Raw genomic sequence first — 27,637 nt, forward strand, 5'->3', positions numbered from 1 at the left:
AATCGGTCCCGGGCGGGAACGATTCGTTCCAGGGGATTAAGATTTTTTTTTTTTTGAGTTACAAAAGATACAAACGATGCGTAATATTTACACAGGCAACGGCAAACGGCGCGTGAACGAGGAGGGAGGGGAAGAGAACAATGAACTCGATTAGAACTACACTTGGGAGATCGTTATCTACAACTGGCTGCTGCTGCTGCGGAGAAAGAAAGATCATAGTTCTTGACGGCGATGATGGCTTGCTAAAGTGTCGATACGGCGCTGTTCCATGTTCAAAAGACTGTGAAGCTAGCTAAAAATTGTAAAATATTGCACAACCACACACACATTCGTTCCTCAGATGCATACGCCAGATTTTGGAGGTCCTTTCGATTCGTATAGCACACTTACACAATGAGACGATCACAAGAGGCGCAAATGTTCTGACCAGCCGGAAGACCATTGGTAGCCGATGGTGGTTTGTCGACCGGGGCACTGACATGCTTTGTAACGACATTGGTGGGCTGCTGTTGGTGTTGTTGCTGTTGATATTGTTGCTGTTGTTGTTGTTGGTGGTAGTGATGTTGAACATGCTGCTGTTGCTGCTGCTGTTGCAGTTGATGTTGCTGGTGGTGTTGTTGCTGCTGATGGTGTTGCTGCTGTTGTTGTTGGTGGTGGTGGTGGTGATGGGCTAATGGTAGTTGGTTTAGTACATTGTCTAAAAGGGTTAGTTTCGTTTCGATTTGGGACTGGGTGCCAATGAGTTAGTATAAAGCTTATCGATAAGTTTTGGAACACCCTGTTGGACGAATATCATGGACTTTTTGTTTGAATTTTACTGAAGTGCTTATATTTATTTCCACACTTTCAATTCAAGAGGATTAGCCCTGCCGAGGTTAGTTCCTTGTAACATTGTTTAAGTTGGATAGGAGAAGCAGTTTGCCTAGGCTACTTCTGCTACATGTGTTGTGCCATATGCACTGTCTCATTCCTGAAGAAATACCGTAAGGTGTTCCCGGGGAGCTAAAGGTCTGAGGCCAAGGGTAATGTCGATGCACTGTACACCACTTGAGCAATTCAACAAGAATTGCTCAAGTACATTGCATGGGCTGGGTCATCGTTGATGCGGCATCCGCACACCTGTTTGCAGATATTCTCCTTGTAAAAAAATTTTCAATTCCATCTGCAATATTCAGTTGGCCAAACACAAAGGCATCGGACTTCTAGTTTGGTCGATAATCTTTTAAAATGAATCAGTCAAAGATTACGAAGGAAGTATGAAAATCGGATCACAATTATTGTGACACTGAGCAGGCAACAACATAATGTGGCTTTCGATGTCACATACCACAAGTTGTAGATTTAGTAAAGTTCTATTATAAACAAATTATATTTTTTTCAAACTTCCAGAATACATATAATATTGTTAAAACTTTTTTTTTGTACCATACGCGTATCTAGGTAGAAAATTTAACGATCCTTGATACTCAAGGCAGAATTCAGATCATAAAGCAGCTTGGTATAAAGTTCGGTCTATTGGAATTCAAATTTGAAACTTCCACGAATTCCATCCAGAATGAGTTCAATAAATACAAATTGTGCTCGATAATCTTCGATTTGGATTAAATTTTGAACATGCATTTTTAATGGTAGAATAAGTGTTTAACATAGAAAAATCGATAAATTTGGCTCAAGAATAACTTTTGCAAATGGCGTATAGAAATTCTAACTCCCAAAATGTTGATTTAAGAGAAAAAAGTTGTAGTGAACCATTTGGACTACAGGAAAAAAGTATAGGGGGAGATCCCCCAGTACCGGACACTTAAGCCTTTAAATTCATAATTCGAAAAATATTGATTTTATGGGCTCGTGTTACTCATTTACGATAAATATTATCATTTTTATAGTGTACAAAAATAAATTTGAAAATATAAATATGAATTTTGACATTGCATTTTGATAATGAATTTCAGTAACAAATTGATTGATCATGAAAGGAGACACCCAATACCGGACACGATCTGGAAATGCCTCTAATTTTGTAAATTTGAACATCATTGAATGTGTACACTGTAGGAATAGTTTATAATTACCAATTCAATGTATTTGCTACATTTACAAGAATAATTTGAGTTTTCCTTAGTTTGCAAGATGCATATCAAAAACCTCTTTCATATATGATGAAAAATAGCACATTTTACGATGTTGTTCTGAATGTTCATTCTTTTTAATTTTGTTGCATGTGTGATACCATGATCGACGGAACCCATGAAAAATGAAAGTATTTTGAGACACTGATGCAATAATTACAAAGATAACATATAACAAATCAAGCTGTCCGAAACTGAGGGACAGGAGGTGCTTAACCAAAATTGTAATTTGTCCATTTTTAGTTCAATTATGGTACAAAATACATTCATACAATCAAATTAGGATTATGTTCGATCATGCTTGCGGGATCCTAAGTATTTTTTCATATTCAAAATATTTATTAAATAGGCTCAAAATTAAGAAAATACGTCAATTTTTTAAAGATTTTCAAACTTTTCTATTTTTTTAAAAAGGCATGCATATTTCAGGGATGTGTTATTCTACGCAAACATTAGTCTACATAATAGCTTTCTTTTCTACTAATACACCATCTTGATTGGACCATGATTTCTCAATGTTTCGACTTTGTCCGGTATTAGGTGCTGTCCGGCACTGGGGGATCTCCCCCTACACTGATTTCTTTTCACGAAAAATTCAAAAATAAAATTTAAATTCACGATGTCTACTTATTTACCAAAAATAAATTCCCTGATATTTCCAGGTTTTACAAAGTAATTCCAGGTTTAGTGAATACTCTAATTTTGTATGGCTAATACAAACTAATGACAAAATTTAAAGTGTTTTTGATTTAATAGCTATTCATACATTTCAAAGTGATCTCTGAGAAAATAACTAGAATTAGTAACGCTGAGGTGCTCAAGGATTTCCTGAAGCAAATTCTGGAGAAATTTCTTTGAGCATCCTGTGACAAATTACTGAAAAAATTGATAGATGAATTTCTTGAAGAACTTCTGGAGAAAACCCTGAATTATTTCCTGATGGTATTCCATTGAAACCTCTGGAGAAACCAATAGGATAATTCCTGAAGCTGTTATCGAGAAATATGAGAAAACATATTGCATCATAATTATCAGGAAGCAAGATAAGGAGAAAGATGTATTTTAGTAACCATTTCGGTTAGAGACTTCATAGATCTTTATTCAAAATGGAGACATTTTAAAGAACTGCATAAAAATGGTTTCTTAAAATAAACCTGCTACCAGCCCTAGATGCTTTAATCTTTTACTGATCAAATATAGAGATCTTTAAAACATCAATCAAGCTCTGGAAAGTGGATAAAAATTTCATATTCAATGAAATAATAATAAAATGATAATTCCAGGTTTTCCATTTTTTTTCCAGGTAGTAGACACCCTGAAATTTTAAATTACACAAAAACACCATTTTTAATATTATTTTAAATTTTCACCATTCAGTCTTGATGAGAAACAGATTTTTGGGACAAAGTTTCATGATCTTCTTCTTTCTGGCGTTACGTCCCCACTGGGACAGAGCCTGCTTTTCAGCTTAGTGTTCTTATGAGCACTTCCTAAGTTATTAACTGAGAGCTTACTATGCCAACGACCGTTTTTACATGCGTATATCGTGTGGCAGGTACGATGATACTCTATGCCCTGGGAAGTCAAGAAAATTTCCAACCCGAAAAGATCCTCGACTGGTGGGATTCGATCCCACGACCCTCAGCTTGGTCTTTGCTGAATAGCTGCGCGTTTACCGCTACGGCTATCTGGGCTCCTGGGTTTCATGATGCAGAATATTTTTAATAAAAAAGTTTTTTCTAAGAACAACTTTTGGTTGGTTCACTTCTCTGGAAGTAACCATTTTTTAATTATATCAAGTTTGATGTAAAAAAAAAATTATAATTTAATACTAAAATAGACAATTTTCATTAGTTATTCGCGATTTTTCATCAAGAAAAATAACAAAGAGGAGATAAATATGGCCTTGACGTATTGTTCTTGATGGAGAATCGCGAATAACTAATGAAAATGGACTATTTTATTAATAAAATGATAACTTTTTGGATTGAACATGATATAATTAAAAATTGTCACTTCTAAAGTAGAGATCATGATAATCATCATGGTTAAGAATGATTTAAAGAATCCTATTATATCATCTGAACGTATTCATTTTGACAAAAAAATCAAAATTTTTCAAATCGACCAAAAATTGTTCTTAGAAAAGCTTTCTTTTTAAAAATGTCTGCATCATAAAACGTTTTCACAAACATCTGTTTTCAATCATGATTCTATGGTGAAAATTTAAAGAAAAATATTACCACTGAAATTTTTGTGTTATTTGATTTTTTTTTTAATTTTTCATGGACATTTTTTTAGTGTGTATTGTTTTCTTGTAGTTCAAATAGTTCGCTACAACTTTTTCATAGAACATTTTTCTCTAAAATCAACAGCTTCGGAGTAGGAATTTTACAAATATGTTGCATGCAAAAACCTATAGGTCATTTTCAAAAGCTATTTTTTAGTCAAAATGATCGTTTTCTAACGGAAAATACTTATTCTACCATAACGAAAATATAAGTAAAATTAACTGCAAACGAACCCAGACAACCAAAATGTACGTATAAGCAAATCACCTTTTGCTTTATGTGATGCTTATATGTGCAAAGTTTCACGTATAAGATGTCACGAAAAGCCCTTATGCGTACAAAAGTGGAGGCGATTTACGTACATATTTTATATGATGAAACATAACATGCAATGCGAGTGTGTAGATTTTCTTGCGAATTGGTCTATACTCTTATGCGACTTTATTTATGATAACAAAGTTTATTTGACAGCTGCTACGGAATGATCCGACTTACTTTGTAAAACTATGCGGAACAAAACAAAATGTACATATAAACTCATAAAATAGCGTTTTATGCGAGGAAACTCATCGATCAAACGATTTTACCCACCATTTAGTGCGGGAGTGATGCAGTTTGTACAAATAAATGACTTTCGTCGTATACTGCTATGCGACTTCTGGTTGTCTGGGAATGATGATCGAGTTCTGTAACTGACCGATTTGATATGGAATTCGTCAACAATTACTCTTAGATTCTTTGTAACAAATTATGCTATAATCATGGTTAAAATTAAAACAAATTTAAGCAGCCTTTGGTTTTAAAACTGGTTTTGTTTCAATTGTGTTATAAAATACTCAATCTACTCAGTGGGCTTCTAACAAATATTTAACAAAATGTGTTGATCGTAGCAGATTGTGATACAATTCTGATGCCACTGTCTTCCAATCCACTGGTCGCAAACGAATGAAGATGTTCTTAAAAAAATTGGTGTACATATTTAAAGCGAGTTTTGTGAAAGTACACTCGACACAATACAACTCTTAAATTGTTCAAAGTTTATTCTAAAGAAAATTATTAGCTTTTGAGATTTAGACTTTTAAAGCACCTCAAATTTCACTTCTTGTAAAGCTCTTACTTTTTTTTTAATATTATGAAAACAATATATTTCGCTGACTTGGTTTCCTTAGTTCACCAGCAGTTCATATTACCATTTCCATCTTAAACCATTACTTTCTCATCCACCCATCTCCTAAAATCAATGAGGACAGAGAATGAAAGCTTTGAAGATATAATATCACCATTATCTTTTACGGAAAAAGGTGTGACCGGCAGTGGAATTTTTCATGTATTTTCAACTTTTATCCCAAAATGGATACCTTAGTCTACAAAACAACATCCCAAAAGCAATTTGAATAGGTTTGTAAATTAAATTTATGAAATGTACTCCGTTTCTAGGATATTTAAACTATTCAATACCTCGAATATATTCGGATAATTTTTGTGCTTGACACAATTTCGACAGTCCCCAAGAACCGCCGATTGACATTCCAAATAAATTCTTCTAGCAGCAAGTGTGAAAGACATGTTCACTGCGGGTTGGTTGCTGCGTTCATGTGCAATGCCAATTTTTTTTCTTCCACGTCGTTCAACAGTCCATGAAATTTTTTGACCACACGCCAAAATCCAACTGTATTCCATTAGTTTTCCCTGTACCTCTAGTGTACCGACAAATCCAACAAGTACATTCATTAGTGGTTAACATTTATTCATGTGATTCGCTTGGTTAGGGGTTAGCTGACAAAAAGCCAAAAATTTCATTCACACGAGCATCCGATTAATGCATGTATTACAGAGCGCGCGCTTCGGTCAGAATTATTCTCAATTATGTAAATGGATGAATCCGAGAGTGCGCACGTGAACAGAGGGGGAGAGAAGAGAGCACTTTTCGCTTGCAAATACTTTCGCGTGACCGTCACCCGATTTGAGTGGAGCGCAAAAATATGTTATAACGCCCAGGAATGACTCAATAAAAACCCAACGAATTGCCCCTCTTCTCACAGTCCTACGGTTCTACACGCACACACATGGCGGAAACGATTCGATAACTCGATCCGAACCGGAAATGATGTCAAACGTTCGGATGACGATACTTCTTATTGGTTTGGTGGGTTTGTGTTTGCACTTATTAATCAATCAACCGATCGGATGTGAAAATGTTTCCATCACCATCATTCAGTAGCTTCAACATACAAGCCAGTGCGTAGTAGTGGGGGAACAGATCCTCATTACCTGGTTCGGGTTCATCGCCCTGCTCGTGCAGCAGCTTGTACACCTCGGAGTTGGCCGGCGAATAGACGCGCTCGTTCTTCTTGAAGTTGACACTAAAATATAGTGGAATTTGTTACGATTCTTGGATGCTGATGTCGAAGTTGGGAACTTACCCTAGAACACCTCCAGCGAGGACCTCAGCCTGAGAGGACAGGGTTTCGGCGATGGTCTCATCGCTGTACATGGCGACCGGGGTGTTGTACTGCTTGTTGACGATGCTCTTGATGGGACCCTCGCTTCCGTTGACCTGTTCCTGGGGCTGTTGCTGTAAAGAATAAATAGATTGGAGTGAATTTTATTCTTAAATCATGTAAAAATATGTTATATGTCACGTAATCTTACAGGATCCTGCTGAATTACATGACATATGATTGAAGTCTACATGACATATCATGTAAATCTCCATGATATGCCGCGCTCCAATTACACTGCGGAACACGTTTTTGTCTCAAGCACTAAAATACCGCTATTCACTCAATTAAGGGTTGCTGAATCCATTGCCGTTTTCAAAAATATCATAGCACGTCTAATTTTTTAGATATTGGCTGTTGAAAATGCAAAAAATTACTATTATAGCCAACTTGCATGCAAGTTTTCCAGATTGTAGGGCAATTTATTTGCTTAAATTGCCACAGAATTCAAATTTTATGCGTATAAGAATACTTATCAACAAAGCTTATAATACTTTCGATACGGAAAAGTTATTTTTTGATGTTTTAAAAAAGTTTTGTATTTTACTATATAAGAGAAACAAAGAAGTTTGTATGGAGACAGCTAGCATGTTGAAAACATCGGTTTAATCTAAATTTAATCGTGCGATTTCAACCAAATTATGTCTAAAATTAAAGTTTAAGCGCAAATGGCATGCTTGGCAGATAAGATTACTGAAAAGTTTGATAAATTATACCTTAAATTTTATGTAAACATCGATAAAACCAGTGTTTCATACAACTTTGGCGACCTGTAGCTAAAAATTGTGACGTGCTGGAATATTTCTGAAAATGGCATTAAATTCAGCAACCCCAAATCTACTCGAGACACATAATTTGATCCTTAAGACACGCAAAAATGTCATTTTTGTTACGCTGTGTTATGTGCATTCTATGTCGCAGAAATTTACACGTTTCGTTCGAACCGTGTACTTTTCTATGGAAGAGACCACATTGCGATTACGCTGACCAAATTAATATGTAGGATTTAAAATCATAAGAAAAAAACAATTCTGACGAGTAAATGAATGCAGCTCTTTCAAGTGAACATGGTCTACTGAACACTAAACGTTTCGTGCAGATTTGTTTCGTAAAACAATGGAGCAATTCTCGCTGAAACCAGGCCGCCATCGGCACCCATCGTTAGAATTCCAATTTTATGTCACTGATCGCTAGTTTTCGATAAAACTTAAGGGTGGTCCTTTCGGTTTTGGTGGACCCCTCGTACGCCAGCTAGCTGGACAGTTTGCGAAAAAGCCAATTTTCTGATAAATCTTGGGTATTTCTTCACGTTATATGTCTCATATTTCGCTTGAAACACATAGCAAACTTAGTGGCATCTTATAGAGAAAGGATATAGCTTTCATTTAAACTTGAAAAAATGTTGGCGGCCATTTTTAATTTTGTTAGAAAAATCGTTTTTTCATCATTAGCGCACCGCTAGTTTTGGATTCTGAGACCACCATTGGAAAGCTGAGGAAAAATTGCGTAAGATAGGCTACAGAAACTAGGTGAGCAATGGTATTTACCCTATCAAATGAACGATTTTCTAAATCATGTTATACCATTTTCACGTATATGGCGAGTGCAATCAATACAAACATCATATTTTGTACCATAAAGAAACAAGTTTTCAACCGTTAGTGTTTTATTCGAGGCGAGTGAAGAATAAGAATATTATTTTGAGTGATAAAATCTGGCGGCCATCTTGGATTTTTACGTGAATACTATCACTGAATAGGGAGCACGGAGAAGTGACCTTCCATCTGACACAGTTCCTGACAGGTCACAATTGCTTCAAGTAGTATCTGTATAGATTCGGCCATGCGTTTTCACCATTTTGTCGTGAGTGCATGGAGATTGAAGATACGCCAGAACATGTTATCATCGACTGCCGGAGGTTAAACATAGTACGAAACATGGTGGTGCAAATAATGTCTGGCTTACAACGCAACAGGCGAGCAGAGCAGCAAAACGAGACCACGGCACAATATTATCACAAAAAAATAGGCATCGCTAAATCTTTCAGCATTCGAAAATATAGGTTTTAAGCTTTCATTTGACGGGTTCCCCAAAAAAATCCACCGAGGGATCCCGAACATTTTTTTTATTTTAAATTTTTGTTCCTTGAAGTACAATATTTTCAAATATAATCATGGTAAAAGACAGTTTTTTTTCTCTCAAGCTCGATGGTAGCCCAAATATCGAATGAAAGTTGATATCACATAGATATATAAGATTACATATTGTAATAGAGATTACTGTCCTATGTGATCTTGGGGATACGACACTTACTCATACAGTTGAGGAAACACTCAGTTGAGTTCAACTAATTTTCATTCTTTTACCAAGATCCGCACAACTGAGCGGTAAGCAAATTAATATTAACTGATATGTCAGCCTAACATCAAGTTAACTTAAAACAGCACCTTTGGGTGCCGTTACCAAACGTCACTTTTACTAAAATGTCAACAAACGACCTTTTACCGAGATTTGCACAGCTGAGATCGGCATTCAGATTTAGGTGTGTATTTGATTCTAGTGTATAACTGTTTTAGTTCATATTTAGAAAAGATTAATCTTCTTTTCCTTCTTTCTGGAATTACATTGAGACAAAGCCAGGTTCTCAAATAAGAGTTCTTCGGTTACTCATTAACTGAGAATTTGATTCGCCTATCATGATTGTTTTTTTTTATATTGTGTGTAAGAAAAATATACTCGACCGATGAAATCTAATTAACCATCCTGAAAATTCCACATACTACGTAACGCTCTAGGGGGAGGGGGGAATAGCGTTTAATTTTTCCATACAAAAAAAAAACGATACGGAGGGGGGTGGGGTGAGGTGGTCAAAAATTTCCGATTTTAGCGTTACGTAATAAATGGACGCTGCCAAACGATTGATACGAAATAGAGCTCTTTTGAACCATTTTTACAAATCAATATCACTTGCTGCTGGGTTAATATTGTTATATTTTCCACAATTAATATGATATAAAAAAACAACATGCCAAAATAGTGACTCTTTGAATTGAAAATAGTCTTGCAGTTATGTTAACTCAACTGTTATATCCTTGATTATATCGTGGTCAACAGGCACAATCTGGCTTCATAAATAAGCAAAAATGCCACATTTGAGGAACAGAAAATCTATCCAATATTCAAGAAACGCCATTCCATGACCAAGTAAGTGCTAACAGTTTGGACTAGACCAAAAGAATCATTGAGTCATTTTTTTTTTTCAAACAGTACGAAACAGTCGATAAATTCGATATCTTTGGATGTTTGTTCATTATGTCTCTGCAACGGAAATTCCATGGACATCTGACATAAAAAAGGGACACATGATTTGAATTTGGAGATCCTAATTTGACTCCTCCTGACTTTAGTTTATAGAGCTACTGTAAAAACAGAGCCAGAGCTCAAGGCAGACTCTTGAGTCGCAATCATCGCAAAAACCCCCAAAAAGCTCCAAAAGGTAATGTTAAATGCATGCTGAATGGAGCTCATTTTGCTACGACCAATAAATGCAGTCACTTGATTGATGTTGCATTCAAGAAATAGCCAAAAAATTGCAAAAGTTGCACACTGTATTCGCTGATGTCCGCACGAATGGGAAGGTATCTTTTCGAGATATTGAAACCCTTAAAATAAAGTCATAAAAATCTACTGTAAATTGCAGTTACTCAACTCTACGGGGCAAGTGGGCACATGAAATTTAACTTTTTATTCTTCCTCATAATACTTACCGTTGCCAATAATCACATAATTAACCATATTTCATGTTGAAAACATATATTAAATGAATATGATATCAATCTTAAAGGAGTATAAAATGGTGAAACTTTCTTGTTTGTAAGCTACTTACGTGTTTTCATTACTGAAGTAATTGTAAAAATTGTATTATTGTTGTTCTGCTTGTCAGAAAACCACTTTCAAGGTGGAATTATTTTTATGATTTGATTTAACAGGAAAAATAGTCCACTATATTTTTATTAAATTTTGAAATTCCAAGCTAAAAACATCAAAATAACTTCAATACAACATATTAAAAAAGTCTGTGTACTGTCACTTACTCCGGGTGCCTGGATAATATTCTTAATGAGGATTTTTTAAGCTTCTTGCTAAGGCTTGGGTAACAGGGCGTTGAAGCATATTCCATTTACTTTCGTAGGCCGTTGTAATGTTGATCCATTCTACTTTTAATCTTTAACGGTTGATTGGCAAAGAAAATTCTTAATCAATAACTAAGTACTTTACGAACTCTAAGCTGGGAAGCAGGCTATGTCCCAGCAGAGGTGTAATGCCAGAAGAATAAATTTAATGTATTCTAACCATGAAAAGAAACAGTGCTCGGTTAGATATACTTCCACAGTATGAATAAGTGAACAGTCGAACTTACAACATATCTAATCGAATAAGTGTCCTATAGCTCAATAAATCCTCAAAATCACATAGGACAGTTTTTTTTTTACAAAATGAAACTCAATACATATGTATATATATTTATTTTATGAACTTTTATTTGGAAATAAAACTTTTATCCAACGAAGCTGTCTTTTGCAATGATTACATTTAAAAATTATGTACTCTAAAGAATAAAAATTTTAAATAAAAAAAATGCTCGGGATCCCTCAGTGGATTTTTTTGGGGAACACGTCAAATGAAAGCTAAAAACCTATATTTTCGAATGGTGAAAGATTTAGCGATGCCTATTTTTTTGTGATAAACCTTTTCCATATACACGCCGTGAGACGTAGAGAGCAGCGGGGGGCTGATTACCCGGAAGCCAACCTCCCACCGAAGTCGGCACTCTTCTGTTGTCTGTTGATGCGAGGAGACCAGCGGGCGTTATCGTAGTAGGCTAGATCCTCCGTCGAGTAAAACGAGCGTAACGTAGTATCAGTCGTCGAGGTGCCTGCATACCGGAAGTCACCCTTTAACGGAATTGCAGAACCGATCTTGACACTTGGCCGACCATCATCGAGTCAGAGTAGGCTAGACCCTCCGCCGGAGACTCGCTGAGTAGATCGCAAAACAGCACAGGCGAATGGTCGTCGGGGAGCCTGTGAAGCAGGGGGGTGCAATTCTGAGTAGTCGCCCACTTGAGTAGTCGGAGCGCCAGTGAACCGGAAGCCATCCTACAACCGGAATCGCTTGGCGGACTTCGGCACTCTACCGGCCAACACCAGAATTAGAACAACTCGTAACGCTACCGGTTTTGGCAGATATTCCTCCGTCGGGGATCTCTCCATCGGAGTAGACTAGCTGCCCCGTCGGGAACTACGCCTAGTAGTATCGATCACGATGAATCGCCGTTATGGCACGTAATCGCCGACCTCGGCATCCAACCGGTCCGCCCGAAGAGCACGACGAGCAGCGCAGTAAAGTCCAGAGAACCAACAAGCACAGAAGCATCTATCATAAAAAGTCTCACATGGCCCAGGCGTGTGGCCGGCCCCAAAATGTAAGTGACGGAGCAGAGACAAATCACAGCCAGAGCGCCAAAGGTGACGAAATGGCGTAGCTGCATCAACAAGCCCTCAGCTACCTGTAGTAATACCATGTGGTAGTTCCGGGGGATATCGGACTTGTAGCCCAAGCCAAGGTGGCGTGGTACAGAGTCGTTTATGGAGAGTTAACAGTATTATTGAGATCTTCCTATGTTAATTTCTAGAATAAATTTTCTTTGCAGCTCAAATAAATGAAACAATAAACAATTCCCTTGCAAAATTGCTGGAAATTCTCATGGGAATATTGTTATGATGAAATCCTGAGCGAATCCTTGTATATGTTTTTGGCACTATTATAAGTAGAATCCCTGAGCTACTGAAATAAATAACGATGTGAGCCTTCCTTAGTCGAGTGGTTGGAGTCCGGCTAGAAAACAAAGCCATGCTGAAGGTCCCAGACAACCAAAATGTACGTATAATGAAATCACCTGGAGGCTTTGCATGTGCAAAATTTCACCTAGGGAAAGTGTACCAGTTATGGCCATAGTGGTTCCCTATTTGGCCATATGCAAAATATGGATAACTTTTACATTTTTAATCTTTCTGAATGTTTTAACATCAAGATTTATCCTTTATCTTACTGCTAAAACACAAAAGATTTTTCAAAATGTGAAGGCATTCAAGATATCACGTATGGCGAAATAGGGAACCACTATGGCCATAACTGGTACACCTACCCTATAAGATGTCGCGAAAAGGCTTTCTACGTACAAAAGTGGAGGCGATATACGTGCTTATATTATGTGATGAATAATAGCATACAATGCGAGTGTATAAATTTTCATCCGAACTATCCTGTGATCTTACGCGACTTAACCTATGATAACAAATGTTGATTTGACAGCTGCTACGGATTGATTCGACTTACTTTGTACGAGTATACGGGACGAAACAAATGTACAAATGAACTCAGAAAAGAAGCATTTTATGCGAGGGAACTCATCAATCTGAAGATTTTATCCACCGTGATTTGCGGGTTTGATGTAATTTGCATGAATTAACGAGTTATTACGTTATTCTTCGTTAACGAAGTTGCCTGGGGTGTCTAGGTTCGATTCCAGTTCGATCCAGGATCTTTTCGTAATGGAAATTCCCTTGACTTCCCTGGGCATAGAGTATCATCGTACCTGCGACACGATAAACGAATGCGAAAATTGCTACTTTGGCAAAGAAAGCTCTCAGTTAATAATTGTGGAAGTGCTCATAAGAAGAATAAGTGCTCATAAGAGAAGAATCAAACCAGCTTAGTATACTTACAGATGGAAACGGCTTAGCAGCCTGATTGTGACCACTGCCAATGTGTTGCGCCGGCTGTGGAGTGGCAGCTAGCGAGGTTTTGGTTACTGGTGTGATGTGTCCGGGCATGGATGGCGATGGGGACGGGATCGATCCAGTTGGAGTTACCGATGGCCTCCAGGCGGTTCCTCTGTAGAAAAGACATACTTATTCTAAATCGTTTAAAAAACAATAGTCACCACATTCAACAAACCTAGAAACTGATAGTTCGAAGGAGTTTCCTGCAGCCATGATGACATCTTGGGCTTCTTTGTGACGCAGATTGAACACATCGGTGTTGTTGACCTTGACCAAGGCATCACCTGGCATGAGACCGGCCTGATCGGCAACGCTGCCGCCATTTACCTGCAAATGAAAACAAACAAACAGATCGCGGTCATTAAAGCTGGCTGGATACATTATTTGTGGTGCTAATGGCATTGATCGAGGGCGACACACGTTGGGGATGCCAACAAACGTAGACGGAATTAAAATCCATGAAAATATCATCGAATGCTAATTTAACCGAATGGTTTGTTCATTGTCAGCGTGATTGTTGTTTTCCTGACAGCTAGGTATGGGCAATTCGACAAAGAATCAAAGATAGGGTAAAAACCACCCAGCGAACGAAAGGGAAGGTTTGTCGTGTGCACGGAGAACACATGGTTCACATGGGAATCGACTTTAAGTATACAGTCACTCGACAGTTGTGGATAACCCACATATATGGATTGGTTTTGGATTAAACTCGAAATTTCTCAGCATACGAAGGTCTAACAATTGTTTAAAAAAAAATACTGCCAGAGCTTCAACATGAAATAGTATCAATCATATAATCCTTTCCGTTAATTATTATCATTCCAGATTGGTTTGAAATTTGACAAAAATATTTGAGCATTTTTTTTTTCTTCCATATTGTTTAAGATTTTTGGTGAAATTTGGTGAAATAAATATATAATGAATAATAAATAGTATTACATTTATAAGGTTTAATCACCGCATGACTTTATTATTATGAAAATTTGTTGGCTTTTTTCGGTGAATGCAATGTGTTGTTCACACATATGGCCCTCTGTTAAAACAAATTTTCAACTTCTATTCATTTCTCTCGTCGCTCGCTTGCGATTCTATCCATCTTGTCATTTCATTACTTTCGTTACTCCCTTTCTCTCTGAGTATAGGTATTGCATTCACCGAAAAAAGCCAATAAATTTTCAAAATAATAAATAGTATTATTTTAATCTATTTTCATAGATAAACAGGCATAGAAGAGCGAGTTTCACAAGTTAAGTTCGTTACAGTTTTTAATAATTCTACAATGTGACCCTTAGTTGATTCATAACCGTGGGTTGACTGTATTTTTGTATGCAACAGTCTGGCTATTTTGGGCAACTTCACGCGAGATCGTTTTCAGCAATTTACCAAACAGGACATCCATTGGGTAATTGGAACCACCACCGGGCGGCAAGCGAGATAGAGAGTGAGTGGGTCGTGCTCGAATAAATCATTTATCACAAATAGATTCTATTTCTGGAAGCGCTTTTCACTTTCCTTTCGGGTCATCTCGTAATCAATAACTGAAGGGGTGCTGCAGATCGCTTTACTAAGAGGAAACGTCGCACACGAGAGGGGGCACGTTTTCATCCCATTAATTCTTTTTTGTTTGAATCGTTAAATAAATTTTGCACCCGCGCCACCTACTTCGAGGGCAGTGCCATTACCTTTCCCAAGATTCCTTCGTCGCTTCGGGGTGATTTTCATTGCTAATGAAGCTATTAGCGGCGTGACTTCGCAACACAGTCCCCGGAATGGCGCACAGGGCGACAAGCGATTTACTTTCGTTTCACGGTGTTCTATGCACGCTCAAGCAAAGTTACATAAAATTCGAGTATGAGCTGGAATGATTACTTCTTCTTTTTCGTAGAGCATACTATGACACGTAAAGAAGCTCCAAAAGACTAAGCATCTCTGTGTTATGGAGATTCGATATGTTAAATGTATTAAAATGTGTTAAATTTGTTAATTATGTTGAAATGTGTTAAAATTACCCACATGATGTGTTGATCCATAAGAGCCTGATTTTGTCTAACTTAGCTTTACAAAGTGCGATCGGTATGGGGAAACCAATCAGAGGTCCGCTACTGAGCCCGGCCGAGATTCGTGCAGGGTTAGACGTTATCGTTATGACTGGTTGCAGTGCATTCTTTCCGCTCTCTATGTCGTGGAGTCTATGGTATTTATAAAATGCCTTTAGAAACAATTAGTACAGCGGATAAACTCTGAGAGAATCCACGGAGACAGCAGTTTGAGGCCCCGAGGTGGGTTTGGCAACAATTAAGTCATCAAAAGCCAACATATTGTGACAGTTGGTGGCTACCGATCGTTCATGTCGTGTCAGAGGAGATTGTTGACTTCTAACAGTAAGCAATCTTACTACCCGCATAATGTGTCCATTATACTTTTTGTTTTTGTAATTATGTGAAAGGGATGCTTGAAATTAACGTTCAACTAACAAATGTTGTTGAGTTTTTTATGATAAATGCTTAGGATATCTCAAGCAGTGGTACAAATGTAATTCCCCGGATTGACCCGTTTCCTCGAAAAGTGCTGCAGATTAAATAACGTTTAACATTAGTCTTCAGGGTGTCAGGGTGATGAACAAGAAAGTACAATAAGTATTCGAAAGGAGACAGTTGGTAATTCTCGACTAAATACATACAATAGTTCAATAAGTACGAATACAACTTTTCATCGTTATGTAGGTGTGCACCATGTGCATTTTGTGTATTGGTATTGGTGCCAGCTTTAGCATCACATATAGGATGAACCGATGGGCATGATGTCGACCAGAGAATTTGTTTATTATAGAGAAGCGCGAATACTGAAACCAGAGGGATGACATCATAGTTTTTCAATATGGTATTTGACAGGTCTTGTTGTGCCTTCTTATCGGGAGCATAAATTTATACTCCAGTTGCAATTCTCACGCACACTCATATATTTGTTGAATGTTTACCTTCCGTATGAGTGAAAATGGGACAAAATGCGCCAAACAAGACAAAAACTGCGCAAAGCTGGTATGTGAGAATGTGCATTGCAAGTCTTCGGTTTTCTTATAAGTGGTTTTATCCGCGTTAGCAATGGCATTTAGCCATCGATCCCTCGCATCGGTATGTGTTGGAAACTTATGATGCGAAATGTTATCACCGTGATAATTGTTCTTCTGATTATGAAAATCGACACTGCAAGAAGGAAAACAACACTTCATTGCGCTTTTCACGATAATAGAAATGAAACTTACTTTGGAATTGAAACAATAACGAAGAATATACGTAGATTTTGTGTGCCTAGGTTCGTTTTCCCACATTTACACCAGCTGCATTGCTTATAGTGTAATAGTATTGGTGAGCACTGCTTGCGTTCGATAAGAGGCAACAAAATATGGCCATCATGCCGGCCCCCTGACTGAAACCGAAGGTTCAGATTGAACTGTCAAACGTGGTTCTAATCGAGCAAATTCAATGAGATAAGGAAAGATGTTATGCATAAGAGATGATGAGGGTGTGTAAGTGCAAGACAATACGAAAATGACGTCACTGGTTTGCATGGTCTCTGTTGGCGGCTCACGGGTTGTACGCAAACTAAAATATTGTTAGAATTACCCTAATTATTTAAGGTTATTGCAAATATTGTTTATAAACAAAGCCAAAATGCTCTCCGCGCTTCTCAAGTACTCATAAGCCATTTTATGAGACGTTTCGAATCATATGGTTTCCGTTTGTTTACCAGCTTTGAAAGTTTCTGTTGGGCCGATGCAACAAAGTTTTTAATTTTCGCATGTAATATTTAAATTAGTAGGCAGGGAAGATATTTTTCATCTACGTTAACTGTAATAGGAGAAGTGGTGGTAAAATGAACAGGAGTAGTCAAATGAACACCGTGACTTTTACCGAGAAAAATCAAATTTCAATGAATTTTTATCATGCACGGACGATTTAGAGCACAATTCGGTATGTTCGGGTTGATACGGAGGTCAATTGAAGTGAAAATATCAACGAAAACTAAGGATTTAGAAAATCACGTTTAAAAATTAGAACTGACGTAACTTTTCACTCGGAGGTCTAGAGGTTTTTCAGTGAGGTGAATATCGTTATGATATGATGTCAATTCTGATACTTTTAAATTTCTTTTGGAATGGGTTACAATCCTTAATGGATATATTTTCGGGTATGCAATGCAATGCACGTTTTTTACATGATGTTCATTTTACCCACATAGTGCAGGTAAAATGAACATTTGCATCGTTTTTTGCTAACGATAAATATTTGTGAAAATTTAGCTATTTTAGTCCGAATTCGTGTCACTGCTTAAGATGACATCCCTACCTTTGATGTTGTGCGATAGAACTATAGAAATTCCTCGTTTTTCTATTAGAAACGAGATGACATCCTTAAGGTGTTCATTTTACCACCCCTTGTAAACCACCACATGTAAACCGGGTTGAAGCATGCGCTGAAAGAGACGGGGACGTCATCGCCAACAAAAAAGTGATCAGCGCGCTGCAGTGCCATTCAGATATCAGGCTAGTTTTTTTTAACAACAACAATGGCGGACCAGAACACGTCATTCGAACGTCTCGTAAGGTAGCGTCCATAAATGACGTAGCATTTTTTTTGGCCAATTTTCGACACCCCCCTCCTCCGTAGCCTATTTTCCCATACTAATACATGGTTCGTAGCAAAATCGTAGACTCCCCCCTCCTCCCTAAAATGCTACGTCATTTATGGACGGTCCCTAAAATGGCTTATATACTCTGATGTCAACTAGCTGTCATTTGTTATTTGTTTACCGCGCACGATGAAAGAGTACGCAACGTCGTAGTAAAGTTGTTTGCGAGGGGTGAGCGACCCAGTGACATATTCCGGCGATTCATTTTATTCCGCGGAATTTCATTTATTCCACCCACCATCCTTCAGTGTACAGGGAGACGGGTTCGGCCAAGAACCGTGTGAGATCCAGGTGGCCGCGTTCAGTGAGTGGTGGGGGGGTTTGTGTATGCTCCCAGTTAATATGCCCTAAAGGTTCTCAATAAAAAAGGGTACTTTAAGGGATATTAAACTTATTTTTCTAGACATTTCATCATGTACTCCTGAAAGTAAGCTACCGGTAATTTTGGATTAAATTTCTCTCTGTATTATTTCAAATATTTTCCATATTAGTAATTTTATCAAAACGTCCACCCCAAAATGTCTATCAGAAATGATTCCTAAGTTTTTTCCTTAGCATTGAGATTTCCTGTTATGATTATTCAACTAAATTCAACAGAAATTCCAAAATTGCGTATTAAAATTTGTTTCCGAACAATCACGTTAAATTCTTCTAGAGTTATTTTCAGAAAATTGCCATAAATCCCATTTTCATCTCAATATTTGAATGATTTTTTTTTTCAGAAGAACTACGTCCAAGAATCCAAAATACGTCCAAAACTTTCCTTTGAATTTTGCCGAAAATCTAAAAAAATTATCAGACAACTTCAGGTTTTTTTTTCAGGTGCTCTCATATCAATTCAATCAAAAAATTTTGCGAGAAAGCTAAACGCTAAATGTTGAATAAACGGAAACTTGTTTTGATTATTTTTGTTTTTTTTTGTGTATTATGCTTCAGTCAATCTAAAAAAAAGCTTTACTGAAATTACTTCCAGAATCTTATATCAACTCACCGAAATAAAATTCTTGTGCAATTCATTGTTCAGTTTCTTACCGATTTTTGTTTGCAAATTTCTGGAAAATTCAAATATTCAAAGAAGGAATTCTGTAAATTATATGAAGGAATAGTTCAAACATTTTCAAGAAACCAAAATCAGATTTCTCATATAACCTGTTAGAGAACTTTCAGAATTGTTATTCGATTCCTTGGATATGTTTTCGAAATTTGCAGCAAGAAATCCCTCAGAAATTACATCACAAAAACTAGCAGAATTTGTAAAATTTGCCCTTATGAATTTTCCCACAAGACAAAAGGTGCAATTTTTTTAATCAATTTAATTCAAATATCTAAGAATATCCCCCTATGACTAGCTTAAAAGCACCTGAGACCGTTCCATAGAATTTATTTTAAAAATTTCACTATCATAATTTACACGCATTTTTCTCAAAATATTACAAAAAAAGTCATTGAGGATTTCTGGAGGATGATAAGAAAAATATACATGCGATGACGTTGTTATTAATTTTGTTAAAACCTTAACAATTAACGTTGTTAATTATTCTTCATTTAAGTTTTCGCCTGAAGCTACGCTAGAAATGCGCACAGTCATCAACCATCATCATCGCGAAAACTGATGACGATAATTGAAGGTAAACTTAACTCCCAGATCCTTGTCCAGCTTCGTAAAATGACTCATACTTCACTTGCTTCCGTTTCCTACCGTTTTCCTACGCTTCCATTCTTCCATCATTATAGCACGCTGTTCTTACGCCTGATACATAGGCAGTCTGTTAAGCAAACAGCAAGCCTCTCTGAAACGAAGATTATAGCAGTTTTATTCCTTCCCGCATGAACTGGCGTAGACGCAGTGGTATATATATGGGAGCCAGTTTTATGCATCATCAATCTCTCCCCCTTCCCCTCATTGGTCAGCACTCTGACGTGGCAGGCGCCATTATCGCCTAAAAATAAAAGATCACCAGCACTTATACACTGATGCAGTCTTTCCAAACGAACACCGAACACGTTGGTTCAGGCGGTTTCGTACTCTCCTTGCACTCTGTTCTCGTGTGCAAACCGAAACGTTCGAACCTGAACCTAAACCCAAACATATGTAAAGTGAACATCGGTTCAAACCCCGGTTCGAAAACCGTTTCATTTGTACCTCGTATGTAACCGCGGTTCAAATTTTGGTGCAAACCTTCGGTTTCATCCGAGGTTTAGAACACTGGCACAAACGGACAGACAGCAAATAGTTGATATTCACGCTTAGCAATTTCTATTTATCGTGTCTTGTTGTATGATATAGTAAAATCTTTGTTGTTTTTTCGTAAAGTAATAGCTATATGTTATTTAAAGTATTGATCTTAGTTGATCTGTCTACATAAAGCATTTATTCAAGCCTCAAGGGTCTTGCGATTCGAATCAAGAAGTTCCATACGTTCCCTGTCAGTCTGCTTGGCACCATTATTTGAACCTAAATTTGAATCGAAGTATGAACCGAAGTACACATGTACACCCGATTCTGTTTTTGCACGGATTTTTTTTTACACGGCCGTGCAAAAAAAGTTTCCATACATTTTTTTTTCCGCCAAAACCTTATTTTTGCATGAAACGTCGTGAAATGGTTTTGAAATTTTGAACTGAAAACGTGTAGAAACGGGTGTACTTAGCTCAAATGAAGAGTTAGATCAAAAGTGTATTCGGCAAAGTTGTTCATATGAGATTCAGAGGGAGTATAACAGTATCCGAGAGAGCTGTAGGGGGATTAACATTGGGTTCCAGGAATGTTTCAGGCGTTTTAATGAGGGAGGGCACGCTTGATTCCATTACGGATATATATTATGTGTTAGATGATTTTGAAACTGTGTGCACTCTTTAAAACCTAATCAACATAAATAATGCTTCCTAGGTCGTGTTTGATCTTAATCTCCAACCCTTAAAAAGTATCAGTGTCCAATATGTTTGTATCGAGCTCTTGGAAACCCCTGTAATAAAGTTGATAGTCCATGAATGCACTTCAAAAACGAAATCATGTATTCAATTCGACATTAGTTCGGACAAAAAACGTCTATTTACTACAGGTAACGCTTTCGGTGGTATCAGCTGTGATAAATAGAATTTATGTCGATTGAGGGACGCCAGAGGCTAAAAAGCACATAAAACACTGTGATTTCGCTCATGACGAATGTGATAGCGAGAATAAGCTCGACCAGAATAAGTTCTACCAAAACGAAGACACATGTCTGTACGTAAATACAGGGGCAAGTCTTTTGATGCTGGTACTGAGGGAAAGCTAGATGGGAATGGCTTTCGTTTTGTGATGCAGGCTGTGTGAAATACGGCAGACTCCAATGGGCTGGTCACTTATTGCGAATGTCGGAAGAAATTGCAAAATAATATTCAGCGGGGAGCCAGGAGGTCGGCGACTTCGTGGAAGACCACAAATACGCAGGCTGTACGCAGTGGAAGAGGACCTGGTGACCCTAAACGTTCAGGACAACTGGAGCAGTATCGCTCAAGACCGACAAAGGTGGAGCTCTACAAAACCTCCGACAATGGCATGAGGCTACAGTGTGGCAATCAAGTTAGGTATGGCATGCCTTCTATGAACTAGTTGGACAAGGTCAAATTAGAAGAGATTTTTGAGAAATAGAGTAAGGTGGGGCAAAAGTTCGACCTTAGTGGTATTATCAAAGTTTCCAGGAAAACAATAGCAGTTAAAACAAAACAAATACCATACAGTGAACCTTCAACATATTGGCTATAATTTTGCTGAACAAACTTGTGTCCAAATATTTACCCATTTTTAGTTATTACAGTTACAAAATTAATTGTCTTATTCGAACTTTTGCCCCACCGGTGGGGCAAGAGTTCGAATCTAGTGTGGGGCAAAAGTTCGCTGACTAAAACACAAAATATCGATCCTTTTATGGCAGGCATACTTTACACCAGCCGTAAACTTAAGTTTGACGAAAAATACACACTAAAATTTCATCAAAAAATTGCCCAAAACTGGGTTAATTGTAATATACTCAAAAATAGCAGTTTTTCGCAAAACTAAGTGGAAATGTAAAAATTTGGTCACAGTTTTCACACGATCAGACAAATTTAACTAAATTTGAAGATAATATGTGGATTTTAGGCAATTTGAAAATTTTTCCGTGATTTTATACATGGGTCGAACTTTTGCCCCGCTGATTCGAACTTTTGCCCCACTATGGGCCAAAAATTGATTTCAAGCATTTATGCAAAATCTAATACACTTCAAAGCAACCTTATGATAGGCCTAGAAACGCCCTTACATAAAATATTGAAAAAGATTTTATCTTCAATTGGTTTCATGCAACGAAAGTTTGACCAAAAATTACAATATTCACGTCGAAAAACAACAAATAGCCATAACTTTTCCAAATCTCAATCGATTTTTATGATATTTGGAGTGAAAGTCTCTTACTTGAATAGCATTCGAACAACAATGACATTTATAAGATTTGTTTTGAATTGAGCTAGAAATCTTAAAAAGAAACTCTTACCCCACTCGAACTTTTGCCCCACTTTACTCTACTTATAAAAATATACCACCAAAGTGCAAACATCTAAATGGCACGGGCAAAGAAAGATTTTAAAAGTGTGCAGTTGTATGAATTTCGAATTAGGAAATTTGCGCGCTATGCTCTGCACCTTCATAGAATTTGCACTCAATACACTCTCCATTTGGAATCAATTATCATATGATTCGGCATCAACTATTAGAATCAATTTTCATGGCTTAAAAAACCTCATTTTGCCGTCGATGATTTCATTCATCAAACTAACCTAATGCTCTACTCCCATTTGGGAAACAAGTTCCACACTCCAGGTCCCCAAAACTGAACCAGGAAAAAAATACAAATTGGCCTGTCAAACGTACACCGTTCCGGTAGCCCATTAGGACAACGGACCTACAGCAGGGAAGCAAACCCCCCCACTCGCCACCGGCATACAACAAGATGATAAATTTATGACTTCACTGTTTGGGAGCTTGTTTATTCGCTACTGCGGACAAGTATCGAAATGACCAACCATTAACTGGTCTCTTGTTAGATATACATTTATAGAACGCATGCCTGGTCGTGGCCGCTGTTTTCCTCTGTCTGAACCCCCTATCTCTCAACTCTTTCCATATGGGTGTTTGAAAAATTGCTAAATTCTGCTCACCCATAAACACTTTCCAGATAAACATGGCACCGCGCTGCTTCGGACTCGCAAATCAACGGAATTTCCATCTGGGGGCCAGTTGGACGCCAGTTGGATTACGATGACTCATGGTTCCACTCGAGAACTTCGATTGATGAAATATCGAACAATCCTCTCAAGGGATTTGTGTCCCTTCAATAGACGACGATCGACGACGGCTAAGAATTTCTCGAGATAGATAGATGGCGGGACCACGAGACCGCGACTATGACGACGACGTGACTGGATGCTGAACTTTGGGGCTCTTGAAAAGTGGTTCTCGATCGATGAAGGCAGTTGATAAATGGGAGCCCCCGAGTGAAGTAATGTGACATAATCACGATCGCTCTGAAAACGATCGTCGAACTGCGCCGCCATCTATTGTCACCTTTCCTCCTCGAAGGGAGGGAAAACCATTTTCACAAAGTAATGACTATGAACAACACATCAAAGTCTGGAACAGCAACAATAAATTGGACAAAACACACCCAGCATAGTGGGCGTAGCTAGGATATTCGAAAGGAAGGGGTATATCTTCAGAATGTCTGCAGGCATCATACGAAAAGTTTTTCGAAGGAGGTCTCCAACACTCTTTCAGGAATTTCTCAGGATTTTCTCGGGATTACTGTTGGGATTTTTCTACGCATACTTTTAGATAATCCTCAAAAATGTTGAGAATTTTCTGAATAAGAAAGGTATTCGATCAATGTTACTACTTCTAAAAGCATATGCGAATAATTTACTCTTTCGTTATTACTCTTAATAATTCTTCTAGGATCCTTTAAACATGTTTATGGACTTCATTACTTTTTCCTAAAAGAACTCGAATATTTTCTCAAGAGTTTATTCACGATTTTTGATTAGATTTCCTTCCGAATTTGTTAGTTTAGGAAGGATTCTAAGCAAGTGAGCATCATGACTATATTTTTTAAGAATATACTGGAGGACAACATTTGAAAAATTCAAACATTTACTAACTTTCGTAGCAATGCAGATGATTGTCGGCCCGGGGGTCTGTTGATACTCAAGTAGCCCCCCCTTGTCTACGCCCATATCCTCTACTTTCATAAGACTAGTTTGGGAGTAGTTTGAACCACAGATCCGATAGACAGAGCTGGAAGTGAATGTTCTGGGTTAGTGTGCTTGCTGTGAGGCACTTGCATGCCAGGTTGCGATTTGTCTACTAGGTCCTGAGAATGGCATTCCCTGACGCGGGTAACAAAGTGCAACGAATGATTGCCGGGCACTTAGACCGCTTTGATTGATTTATAATCGATGTCAATCGTTGTTGGGTTGGTTCATTTCTCGGGGAGTGTGATTTACTAGACAACTATGGGAAACGTTAGGCTCAGGTAACTTGTTTCGCCCGAGCTCGGCTAGGATCTGCACATCGAACCTGAACCATTTAGAGATTTGATTTATGTCACCTTCAGTCGCAGTTGATTGTTTGAATTTTCAGTTATCAGTTTCTACCGCATTTTTCTGTTCTTAGGTCAGTTCCAGAGCGCGAAACGCACGTATCCGAGAACGAGAACGCAGCCGTAGAAGCTGTTGCAGTGACCAAGGGATACGATGATCGTCCACCAGGTAGATGTAATAAGGCAGTTGAATGGCCTCATCGCTACACTGGAAGATACCTGAACAGCTAGCTCCCCTGCAACTTCTCCAACAACAGAAACATCAAAAACTAAACGCGTGTTTTATCGCGCTATTTTATTCTAGGTCATAAATTATTGCTGCTGCTGCATGTGACGACGAGCGGCCGATAGGCTTTCGCATTCAACTTCAGTTTTTTATGTGCGGCTACGGCAAGTTTCCGTCATGGTGCTTCGTCGAATAGATGAGGAAGACGCACGACTACCGCGGGTTTCGTTTGTTTCGTTCATTATACACACCCAGGCGGCGCACAGTTCACTTTCGATCGAAGGAAGCGAAGTTTCAACAGAGGCCCTCGGGGCTGCGCTGCTGATAAGGTTTCTAGCCTAGAGTTCTAGGAGGGCGAATTGCGAAGGTTTTGTTTATCGCAGCTTATGGGTAGCTTCGGTAGATATTTGTTGGTATATTTCTGTACAAATAAATGAGGCAGATGGCGTTTTTTTTTTGTACTAATTGTTAAAGTTATTACTTCAAACCAGTTCACTGGGATGCAATTCTCTGCTAACAAATCATGAAGATAATCAAAAATACACAAATTAAAAAATTTAGATCAAGATAGAAAGATCTAGAATTTAATCAATTTGAAAGATTTCTTCTTCTTCTCCGCCATCCACAGGGGTAGAACCTGCTTTTCGGCATATTGTTGCACTTCCACTGTTATTAACCTTTACAGTACTGGGTGTCGACATCGTAGTTTCAAAATTCTGTATCTTCGTCATCACTCGATCGATTTTGATAAGATTTTAGGAAAAATCACAAATGGGTTTTAATTTTGATGCATGCATTGAAAATGTTGAATTCGATGACGTTTTCAGACTTAGTATCGATTTTTTCGGAGTACCTAAGTTATTTCTAAATTTAAATGATGGGTAAACGCAAAAAATTGAAAATCATTAAGGATTGATCTTTTTGACACAATGTATTACTTGTTCTAGTTTGGAGGCTATTGCATAATCAATTTAAAAGAACTGTCAGGTAAATATTGCGAAATTTCTCGAAGTAGTAAGTGGAGAAACCGGCAGTATACTGGTTAGACCAAAAGCCAGATATTAGAGGAAGTGTATGAGATGTGTCAATTCACTTGAATTTGAAACATCATAAAATTCAAACTGTCATACGACTACAACAGAAAAGGGTTCCAAAATTAGCTAATTGGAGCCCAATTCGAACCAGACACAGAGTGTTCGAAAATAGTCAGATACACTTTATAATTTATTACACCATATTTAATCACATCTGGATGAAAAATCATGAAATTTGATCAGTTGAAAGGTATTAGTCGTAGGCTCGTCCATCCTTTTTGGACCGTGGGCCAAATCGCAGAAATAATTTTGTGTCATGGGCCATATTTGAAACGCACAAATATTTAAACGCATAAATATTTGCAAACTGACAAAAGTCAGTAAATAAAGTTCATTTAATCTGACACAAATCAGAGAATGAAGTAAATTTTAATTGAAGAAATAAAAAAATGGGCCAAATATGAAAAGAATCTTTGAACTATCCGCGAGCCGGATGCGGCCTGCGGGTCGTACGTTGGGCAGTCCTGTATTAGTGCATGATATTCTGGAAGTGGTTCCTATGGGCCCTAATCGGAATTGATATCCGGTAACTATGTTTCATAAATGACATCAATAGTTTCCAAATTGAAACATGTGATATATCCTTTGAAATTTTTGATAGAGTTTCTTGCTTCTTCTCCATAATTTTAATATTGAAATACCCTAAGAATCCCAACAATTTCGGACCTAAATCCAGAACTTTCATCGTTCATATCTGTAGTTCGATATCTGACTCGAGTTTGCACAATGATTACTCAATACATGTGATTTCCTATATTCTGTGACAGCTACATTTTTTGAGAACTTAGAACTGTTAAATACGCTTGAGTGGCAAAACGTCGACAGACGAAACGTTGAATTCCCAATCGTTGAATGCCAAAATGTCGAAAGGACGAAACGTCGAAGGGACTAAATTCGAAAGGACAAAACATCGAACGAGAGAATTGAAAAGAAACAACATTTCTTGAAAGAATGATTTTCTCCCGAAAGGTTCAATAATTCGACGTTTTGGATCTCAGCAATTTGTCCCTGATCCGGAAAATACAGCTTGTTCAGCCTGATAGTGGGTGATTCGGCATAACAGTTCAACTGATTGGATCAGATAAACAGCAATGTCAAATTTCAGATCAATGCCATGTTGAAGATCGGACTCGGAAAAAATGTGACATTTTGTTTTAGGTGTAACTTTTTATTGCGTGGGTAAAAATTAATGAAATGATGGCTAATACTAGTTAAGAGTGTTATGTTATGTGTGGAAAATGTTATCGC

The 27,637-nt window shown here is 37.7% G+C and overlaps 1 protein-coding gene across 7 annotated transcripts in view; it reads right to left on the bottom strand.

The window, feature by feature from the left end:
• The window catches only part of LOC5566824 (PDZ and LIM domain protein Zasp), a 257,834-nt gene that overhangs the window by 46,191 nt on the left and 184,006 nt on the right, over nt 1-27,637 (bottom strand). For 4 of the 7 annotated variants that reach the window (XM_021842378.1, XM_021842377.1, XM_021842376.1 and 1 more), the window contains 5 exons: nt 13,942-14,093; nt 13,710-13,878; nt 6,844-6,995; nt 6,692-6,783; nt 391-670 (listed from right to left, as the gene is read on the bottom strand). In XM_021842378.1, the coding sequence (XP_021698070.1) occupies nt 391-670; nt 6,692-6,783; nt 6,844-6,995; nt 13,710-13,878; nt 13,942-14,093 (845 nt within the window). The remainder of the gene's footprint in view (nt 1-390; nt 671-6,691; nt 6,784-6,843; nt 6,996-13,709; nt 13,879-13,941; nt 14,094-27,637) is intronic. The other 3 variants (XM_021842380.1, XM_021842379.1, XM_021842381.1) reach the window with 1 other exon arrangement.

Source organism: Aedes aegypti, chromosome 2 (assembly GCF_002204515.2).
Source record: "Aedes aegypti strain LVP_AGWG chromosome 2, AaegL5.0 Primary Assembly, whole genome shotgun sequence".
NCBI classification, from domain to species: Eukaryota; Metazoa; Arthropoda; class Insecta; order Diptera; family Culicidae; genus Aedes; species Aedes aegypti.